The 9839-nt window shown below is 42.7% G+C and overlaps 1 protein-coding gene across 1 annotated transcript; it reads right to left on the bottom strand.

Moving 5' to 3' along the window:
* Positions 1-931: 931 nt before the first annotated feature.
* On the bottom strand, positions 932-9839 carry LOC124135932 (rho-related protein racA-like). Its single transcript, XM_046501629.2, has 11 exons — positions 9809-9839; positions 9192-9378; positions 8389-8557; positions 7774-7910; positions 7522-7618; positions 6596-6786; positions 5775-5964; positions 4230-4460; positions 3803-3909; positions 2789-3028; positions 932-2070 (listed from the first exon to the last, which is right to left on the bottom strand). Exons 1-11 carry the CDS (start codon positions 9829-9831, stop codon positions 1858-1860), a joined length of 1785 nt encoding a protein of 594 aa, XP_046357585.2. The 5' UTR covers positions 9832-9839; the 3' UTR covers positions 932-1857.

Below are 9839 nucleotides of genomic sequence, written 5' to 3'. Positions count from 1 at the left end.
AAATATTGGAGCGTGTTTAGTTCAGGTGATTAATATAAGTTATCTATCTGTATAGTATAGTGTTCATGCATGTTTGTGTGTGTAATTCAGATACATTCAAGTTTGTTTACGACACACGAGAAAGTAATCACATGTCAAATTTATAAGGTATTAATTATATGAATAGGCGTAATGCGTTAGGGTTTAGGTCATATTCTGCAACTTGTCACGTCAACAGACTCAATCATCACATTCGCACTTATCAATGTGAGGAATCGAACCGGGGTCTTCGTCGTGAGAATGAAACGCTATACTACTCCAAGGTCCCGCCAAATACAAGACGAAGGGACAGAGTTATGTCCCTTCAATAGTGGTTGAATCAACGGTGTTTTGTATCTAAATATTAAAGAAAAGGCGCTTTTCTTTTCAGACCAACAAGCTGGCAAAGGTCAAGGGGCAAGGCCATGAGCCGAGAGGACCTCAACTCGGGCAAGGTGGAGGGCATCACCTTTCTGTCCGACACAGACTGCAAGACAAAGCCAGGTCACGTGACTACTCAACTCAGCGCTGACATCACTTCCGCCACATTCACACAGGTGCTGGAGTTCCTCTATACGGGTATGCATTGGTTTCCCCGTGAGAATTAGAACCTGGGTGATTGGATAAAGGTAATCTTGTTTTATGGAGCAACGAATCTAAACCTTGGGTATACAATGACAGACACTCAACCATATCCCTCCATTTTAACAACGATCCTTGTTCTGATTACTTCTTATGAGTGAGTTGGTTTTAGAGGCGACTAACGGGATCGGGTGGTCAGACTCGCTGACGTGGCTGATGCATGTCATCGTTTGTTTTTGTCTGGTCCAGACTTGATTATCTACAGACCGCCGTCATATAGCTGGAATATTGCTGAGTGCGGCGTTAAACAACAAACAAACAAATCAATGTATTACAAAACATGCGGACCTATTATTGGGCTAATAGGTTACACAACACCTCGTGATTATTTATTCATGTTTATTGCGACTATATACATGTATATATGTAACTAGGGTAAAATACAACAGTTAACACATACTTTGAGCATAGAATACATCGTGTGCCAACACCTTAATACGTATCTATATTATCCAAGTGAGTGATTGAGTTGGGTTGACCATCGCATTCAACAGTATTTCAGATATATATCGGCGTGTCAACTTGATGTGGGAGAAAAATATGAAGTGGCGCCATAAGTTTACCGCTTTTGAGATACCCACGAGCACGGGTATGGTGTCGACAAACCTAGAAACATAATCAAGGGGAATAGTGGATTCGAACCCAAGATCATAGGTTTCTTGCTCTGTGGCGTCTTGAAAGCCCTGTCATCATTGTACCCGGCTCTTATGCTGTGGACCTGGGGACCAATTCTCACACACGATCATAGGTTTCTGAGATGCCTTTGTGACATAGGTTTCTGCACATGGAATTGTCGCGCCTAAGGCGCAATATACGAACAGAAATCACAACTCATTAGGACATTGGGTGACATTACTCAAAGCAACCATATCAGAGCCATATTTCAGCTTTCAATCCAAAGTTTCAACACCCGTGACAACTGTTGAAAATACGTCATGTGTCGGCATTCGTGACCAACTCGTGTTATTCCGGGACAAGCCGAATAGCTTCGTGATGGTCACGGAAAGGGACGAGCGGTGACGAAGGTGGGGAACAGGTGGTTTTTCTGCCTCTTCGTGCTGAATGTGTTTCACGCAAACCAAACCGAGGCTGACAAAACAATCGCTTCCCATGACGTCAAGTGATGAAAGTAATTTCCGGGTGATTACTCTGGCAGCTCAAGCTTCTTGTGACGTCAGAGTCTGTTTATGAAATTGTTCACATGACTGAACATGTTCCTCCTAGTTTGGACACCTTCTTCTCATACTCATCCACTTCGTTGAGGTAGGCCGCTGGCGGCCATCGGTTCTCTTCCACGTACACCTCGTTATCGCCTTTTAACATGATAAACTCTGACCTCTGGGAGAACGCTATGTAGTTGGACGAGATGAAGTGCAGGCACCATTTGGACAGCTGCGCAGCGTTGTGGAGCTACAATAACATATAGATGCCTACAGTTAGTTAACGATTAGTTAAACATAAAAAGTACCTGACATAACCCGGGTCTTCGCCATGACGAGTGAAAATGTTATCCTCTATGTTACTCGATCGCCCATATTGAATGATTAGTTTGGTTAAACGCCTCTTAAACAGTATTTCCGTTGTCTCCGCTGTCAGCTTCTTGTACTCGACGTGATGCAGGTCTAAGACGGGAAACACACAAGAAATCGACATGGTGCTGACAAACCAAGAAACATAATCAGGGTGAATTTTGGATTCGAACCAACAATCATTGGTTTCTGTCACGCCTGAGACGCAAGTTTTAACCGCAGATCGCAGTAGTGCCTTAGTAAGCTGGGTCTCCTGTACCGTAAGACCCGTGAAGGTCCGGGGTAGAATAGGTCTTCAGCAACCCATGCTTGCTGTAAAAGGCGACTATGCTTGTCGTAAGAGGCGACTAACGGGATCGGGTGGTCAGGCTCGCTGACATGGTTAATGCCTGTCATTTGATCCCTCTGGCGTGGATCGATGCTCGTGATGTCAATCACTGGATTGTCCTGTCCAGACTCCATTACTTACATACCGCCGTCATATAGCTGGAATATTGCTGAGTCCGGTTAATGAATAAACAAACAAACAAATCGTCCCAAATAAGTAAAAGAATGTAGTTTTATGATCGCACAATCGTGATGATTTTTAGAATTCCTACCTGTGCTGTCAGCAGGAGTCCGATGACGTCAATGTCGGACTTCTCGATGTTCTTGGTACAGCTCCGGTCAACTTCCTTGGTGATGTACAACTCACACAGGTTCACGAGGCGAGGTTGACAGTATTCATCCGCCAGGACTAATATCCCGACCGCATCACCACCTTCAATCGGGGCGTGGTCTGTGTAGATATACTCCAATAACGCGAGGAAACACTCGTAGCTTGTGTTTGGAATCTTCACCTGGAACAAAACCAGTGAATTTCTAAATTTCATCTTCTAACAATCAATATATATTTTCTAAGGTTGTGTTTTGAACTTTCAGCTGGAAGAAAATAGTTACCCATTGTTATGTTTCAAGAGCATGTACATGGCATATCCCAACTTCGGCTATACGTTTAGGCGTGTTTGAATAATATACATTTTTATAGGGTGATAGCAAATATAATTTCTACCAGATTTCACATTTAAAGTCAAAGCACAAGACAAGCTGTGTCTATCTCCAAATACCCTTTCAATATACACAATACTTGATCCATAAAATTATATAACCATACATAGTTTACTTACAGAAATTGTGACTCTTTAGGTGTATGTTTACAACTATACAATTGTCTCCACACATGGAATACCACTTTGACACTCTACGTGATTCATGACAAATCACGTGTTAATCACTAAATCTATATATGAACATACAGTCGAACTCCTTTGTCTCAAACTCGGTGGTGTCGAATCGTTAGTGTACGTTTCCATCATTAATACATCTATATGCGAATACGGGGCGGTGGGGTAGCCTTGTGGTTAAGGCGTTGGCTCGTCACGCTGAAGACCCGGGTTCGATTCCCCACATGGGTACAATGTGTGAAGCCCGATTTACGTGTTCCGTCGTGATATTGTTTCAATATTGCTAAAAGCGGCGTAAAACTATACTTACTCACTGACTGTTTGCGAATACGAGTTACGCAGCTGATGTAAACACAACGTTCAAAAAACCACAATCAAGCGAGAACATACCTTGCACATTCCAGACTGAAAAGCCTCAATGAAAGTACCGCCAAACATGGCGGCCATGACGTCACATCGAGACATGAGGACAACCTTGTGCGCGTACACCTCGATCCCTGGAACAGATGAGATCTCAAGACTCACTAAGTTTTCAGCACGAAAAAGATTCAAGGTTACAAATCATTTGAACCAATAAAAGGCACGTTTTCCTGCCTCGGCGTGAAGATGGGGGTGTTCATGCGATTCTAAAGCATTTCAACTACTATGAACTAGCTAATAGGTTTTACTGCCATCTATTTCATTTGAACAGAATGAAGCTAAGTCATGCCAAGAATACATTTACCGTCCAAAGCAGTACAGAAATACAACAATAATATACAGGTCTAAAGTTATACATGTTCGTTACATTTTGCAATGGATTATTTCTCGTTCTCACCTCCAATGTCGAAAACGACATCAGCTGCATCTGGTTGGTTGAAATAGAGCTCCTTCATCTTGGCCGCCGTCTCGTCGTTGAGGAAGGTGCCGATGCTTGGGTTGAGGAAGTCTTCCTCGTTCAACACGTTGCGGCAAATCGTCACCAGCTTGGGAAGTTTAAAGATCTTGGCCACCCTGATGAGGTCTAACAGGCGGTCATCACTGACGTCATCCGGCAGCCGGGCAGTTCCTGAAAATGCAGAAAGAGTGGATCATGCGGTGTACATCTTTAATATCTGATGCTAGTTTGGTAATAATGGGTCCCCGGGTCCCACAGCTTGTCATTAGAACCGCTGGCAAGGATGGCAGTGTTTTCTAGACGCCACAGTTCGTTCTGGAGAATCACGTGACTACAGAGTGCCAGAAACCTGTGATCGTGGGGTCGAATGTCAGATTCTTCCTGAATATGTTTCCAGGTTTCTCAGCACCATGCTCGATCCAACTCGTGGGTTTCGCCAAGGTGTTTGTTTATTTGCTGTTTAATGCCACACACAGCAATAGTCAAGCTATATGACGGCGATCTGTAAATAATCGAGTATGGACAAGACATCCAGGGACTGAGATCATGAGCATCGATCCACGCAATTGGGAAACGATGACATGCATCAACCTAGTCAGCGAGTCTGATCACCCGATCCCTTTAATCGCCTCGTACGACAAGCACAGTCGCCTTTTACGTCAAACGGAGGTTGCTGAAGACCTATTCTACCCCGGATCTTCACGGATCTATGTCACTTCTTACTTGACACGCCGTAAATAACCGAAATACAGTTGAAAGCAGCGTTAAAACCAACTCAGTCATCAGAAGCAATCAGAAGGATCGTTCTTAAAATGGCAGGACATGGTTGAGTGTCAGTCTTTGTGTACCAAAGGTATAGATCGTTTCTTGTACGATTAGCTGGTTTGACTGGCCCGAACCAATCTCATTAAAATCAGATCTTAGTTCTCGCTACAGCTAAACAAAGATCTGAGGACATCCCATTACGGGTCACGTCAGACCGACCTTGCGCGAACTTTGACCGACCAATGGAATGACCAATCAGAAGGCAGCTTTCTCGTCCTTTACGGCACTAATTTCAAATTGACGACTACGCTTCGAAACATATTTTGACAAATTCTCGATTACAAATTTGAAACCTGAACAAAAGAACATTCTGGAATGGCCAATAGATGGTCTAGATTGTATGAATTCACTCGTTAAACCTGTAACTATCGTTCGGAGTTAAAATTTTCGAGGTTGCATGATTAGAAATCCCATTCCGACTGTCACTTTCATAATCTGGTAAGCGATGCTCTGATTGGTCGGATGAAAGGTCGTTCTGACGTGACCCCTCATATCTTTGTTTAGCGGTAGCGAGAACTGAGGTCTGATTTTAAAGAGATTGGGCCCGAACAGTCTCGATAAAGCTGTTATATTACTGATTGCTCCATAAAACAAGATTACCTTTATCCAATCACCCAGGTACAAATTCTCTCATGAAAAGACGGGGAAAACAATGCCTACCCGTATAGAGGAACTCCAGCACGTGTGTGAATGTGGTTGCAGGGATGTCAGCGCTGAGCTGAATAGTCACGTGACCTGGCTTTGTCTTACAGTCTGTGTCGAACACAAAGGTGATGCCCTCCACCTTGCCAGAGTTGAGGTCCTCTCGGGTCATGGCCTCTGTCCCCTTGACCTTTGCCAGTTGGTTGGTCTGAAAAGAAAAGCGCCTTTTCTTTAATATTTAGATACAAAACACCAAAGCACCAAAACATTCAAAGCACTACTGAAGAGACATAACTCTGCCCCTTCGCATTGTATTTGGCGGGACCTTGGGTGGTATTGCGATTCATCCTCCGGTTCGATCCTTCACGTGGATACATTGGTGTCCCCGGCGTGATATTGCTTGAGTTTTGCTAAAGGCTGTTTATACCCATACACACTCAAACAATCTTTGAGCAAGACTATAACAGGTTACTTTGTAAGTTCATCCCAGGAGGATCAGGGTTAGAATTGGTCTTCCGCAACCCATGCTTGTCATAAGAGGCGACTTGCGGGATCGGGGGATCAGGCTAGCATGTTATCGCATCAGATTGCTTTGAACGATGCTCATGATGTCAATCACTGGATTTGGTCCAGATTCGATTATTTACATATCACCATCACATAGTAAGCTTGAATATTTCTGAGTGCAGCGTTAAACAACAAACAAACTCAGAAAAGGTCAGACCACACATGTATATCAAGCTTCTCGGGTACGAGAGTGAGAAGGGTCTGTTCTTGGAAATGGTATCAGACATTAGAACCACACAGGGTATGCATTCAACTACACAATGAACCATTACCTTTCTAGTAAATGGCAGCTGCAGGATTTGGGCGAAGAACTTTGAGGCTGAGGACAACAGGAGCTTGTGGGCGTCCAGTTCATGCCTGTCCCCCAGGAGGAAGGTGACGTCCGAGAGCTTGGGGTCCTCCAGGAGCTGGTACCAGTCTTCAGCAAACTTGGACGTCTCTATATCCGTCCACGGGGCCAGGCCTACAATATTTCAAGCTGGTTATGCGGTTACGAATATCAATACACCGAGCTCTTATACTTGTTATTTTACAATATTGTTATATTTCATATTTAATTTTCTGTCACTGGTCAAACGGTTTTTTTAAATCCAGGATACGCTGATTGTGCGATGAAATTTCATATTCGCCCTCTTTATAAGAGTTTGTTAGCACGACACCCATGCTCGTGGGTTTCACCAAAGTATATACGCCTGAGACCTGCTTCACGTCGGGATTCCATTATTATGTTTATACCTACTGAACTCATGTTCAAGCGGCGTTCGGCCAGTGAAGATCCGGGGTAGAATAGGTCTTCAGCAAACCATGCTTGCTGGAAAAGGCGACTATCCTTGTCGTAAGAGGCGACTAACGGGATCAGGTGGTCAGGCCCGCTGACTTGGTTGATGCATGTCATCGTATCCCAATTGCGTAGGTCGATGCTCATGATGTCAATCATGGATTGTCTGGTCCAGGCTCGATTATTTACAGACAGCTGTCATATAGCTGGGATAGTGTTGAGTGTGGCGTTAAAAAGCAAACAAACAAACAAATCAAACGCCGTTCAACCCGACTCATCCACTCGCGTTGTTCATTCAAAGGGAGATAACTAATAGCGGACCGTCTAAACACAAACACTGCACTTTTCTTTATGATTTCAATGTTAAAAACCTTTTCCGGATATTGTTAGGTTACTATTTGAGTGGTTGAGATCACATACCTGCCGGCGGCATGACTGGTGGGAGAGGCATTGGTTTCTTGGATCTCCCGAACATCATTCGCTTCGGGGCAGCAGGTCGGTTCAATGCAAATCTGATCTGAAAAAAGGTATATACCCATTATACACCAATCTCACTAATAACACTCCTGTCGTGTAAGATCTATGATATTATGTCCAAGCGATTATCATACGAACTCTGGTTCGAAATGCTGGCATACATATTTAGTGAAGCGTCAGTAAAAGGTCACTTACGGCTCCCTCTAAACACTCCTTCAGCCCCGTCAAAGCCAGAGCACTAGTGTCAAAGTACTGCATTCCAAGTGACTTAGCTAATGCTGAGCCTTCTTCATAGGACACTGCTGTCTTATCTTCGACGCCTCGACGTAAATCTGAAATACGACATACGGAACTACGAGATTTTGATAATATTTGACAAAGTAAATAAAAGTAAATAAAACGTTGACCACTATGGTGACTCTAACGAGGGATATATGGTTCAGACAAACCAAAAATCTTATCACGGCGAATAAGGGATTCAAAGCCACGATCATACATTTCTGGCAGGTCTAATGGACGCAACTATGCAAAACGAATTGGGTGCCTTATAAAATGACAACTGGGCCACTTGTGTCCCAATTACCCTTATACTTCTGTGTTTTACAAATTGGTAAATATCTAAATTATGCATTCATTCGGGTTTTACTCCAAAATCAAGCTAACACGCCGTAACTGACAAACCATTAAATGACGTTAAACAAACTCACTCTCACACTAAAAGTGTGAGTAAATATCAGATATTATTAAAAACATAAAGTTGGTGGATCGTCAAGTAGTCAGGGAAAATGTATGAGAACCTATATTACTGACCTGTCTTGCAGCCGACGATTACTTTTGGCGTGTTCGGGCAGTGGTGCTGTACTTCAGGGTACCACTTCTCACGGATGTTCTCGAAGGAGTCTCTGTTCTTTATATCAAAACACACCAGGAACACGTCGGTCCGAAAGTAGGACTGGGGGCGGATCCGGTCATAGTCCTCCTGGAGAATGATTTATATAAAATAACACTTATAACATTGCTTACTTCAAAACAGAAAACATACCGTATTTCCTCCATCAAGAACCCGGGTCCATATTATTTCAGGTTTTCCTGTTTCGCCCTTTTTTCTTACTGGTGCATGTTTTACAAAGTGTTGGAGACTACTGATGCATTTTCTCTGAATGAATACGCTATTTTTTTTACTTAATACTTTTTATTTATATCAACACTTTCAGCATTCAACAATCTTTGACGGGTCCAAAATATAGATCTATTAAGTCACAAGCGCGATGATGTAACTATGATATCGCTAACTGTGCCACTGCTAAATTTATACGCAGTTGTCAAATATTAAGGAATTGCGTGCATATTTGATGCTTTTAAAATGGGAAGATGATGAGTGAATGTTGTTTGATGGCTCAGTCAACGCCACTGCAATCTCATTAAAATCAGATCTTAGTTCTCGCTACCGCTAACTAAGATCTGATTTTAAAGTGATTGACACCATTGTATCTATATCACGGCAAATAATCGAGTCTAGGCCAGAAAAAAACCCTTTAAAATATGAAGAAAATAAATGATAAACAGACGCGCAAATTCATTGAGTTACAGATGATCATGCTTGATTACTTTACCTGCCCGGCAGTGTCCCACAGACCCAGGTTTATAGGCTTGCCGTCGACCATGACGTACGAGCTGTAGTTGTCAAACACCGTCGGGACGTACTCACTCGGGAAATTCCCCGTAGTGTAAGTAATGAAAAGACAACTCTTCCCAACTCCACCGTCACCGACAACTACAAGTTTGATATTCTGCATTTTACTGCAAAAACAACATAGAGGAAATAGTAAAGGTAACAGTTAAAACAAGACAAGACAATTATATCCATTCTATCATTGAATAATCAAGAAAGATAGAAATATAAATAATAGAAATACTAGCATTATGACTAACTTGATCGGGTGGTCAGGCTCGCTGACTTAGTTGATGCATGTCAACGTATCCCATTTGCTTACATTGATGCACATGATGTCAATCACTGGATTGTCTGATCCAGACTCGATCATTTACAGGCCACCGTCACACAGCTGGACTATTGCTCAATGCGGCGTTAAACAACAAACAAACAAACACTGCCAAAAAAATCACAGAGAAGCAAGGATGTCTATCATTAAACTGATAAATCTCAACAAACTTGCTTCGTAAATATAATGCACATGATATAGTATGTGTTAACATCACATATACTTACGAGGTTATATCTCCCAGCACCATATCACACT

The sequence above is a fragment of the Haliotis rufescens genome, unplaced genomic scaffold (genome assembly GCF_023055435.1).
Source record: "Haliotis rufescens isolate VD_foot unplaced genomic scaffold, xgHalRufe1.0.p SCAF_4, whole genome shotgun sequence".
Lineage (NCBI taxonomy): Eukaryota > Metazoa > Mollusca > Gastropoda > Lepetellida > Haliotidae > Haliotis > Haliotis rufescens.
Note: the sequence above shows the minus strand (reverse complement) of the source record. Positions and strands in the feature narration are given on the sequence as shown.

Coding starts and splice junctions, on each gene's coding strand:
- LOC124135932 (XM_046501629.2), bottom strand. CDS start 9,831: ATGGTGCTGGGAGATATAACCTC. Junction 9,379..9,808: donor GTGCTGGGAGATATAACCTC/GTAAGTATATGT, acceptor TTGTTTTTGCAG/TAAAATGCAGAATATCAAAC. Junction 3,029..3,802: donor TTCAGTCTGGAATGTGCAAG/GTATGTTCTCGC, acceptor GTTTTGTTCCAG/GTGAAGATTCCAAACACAAG.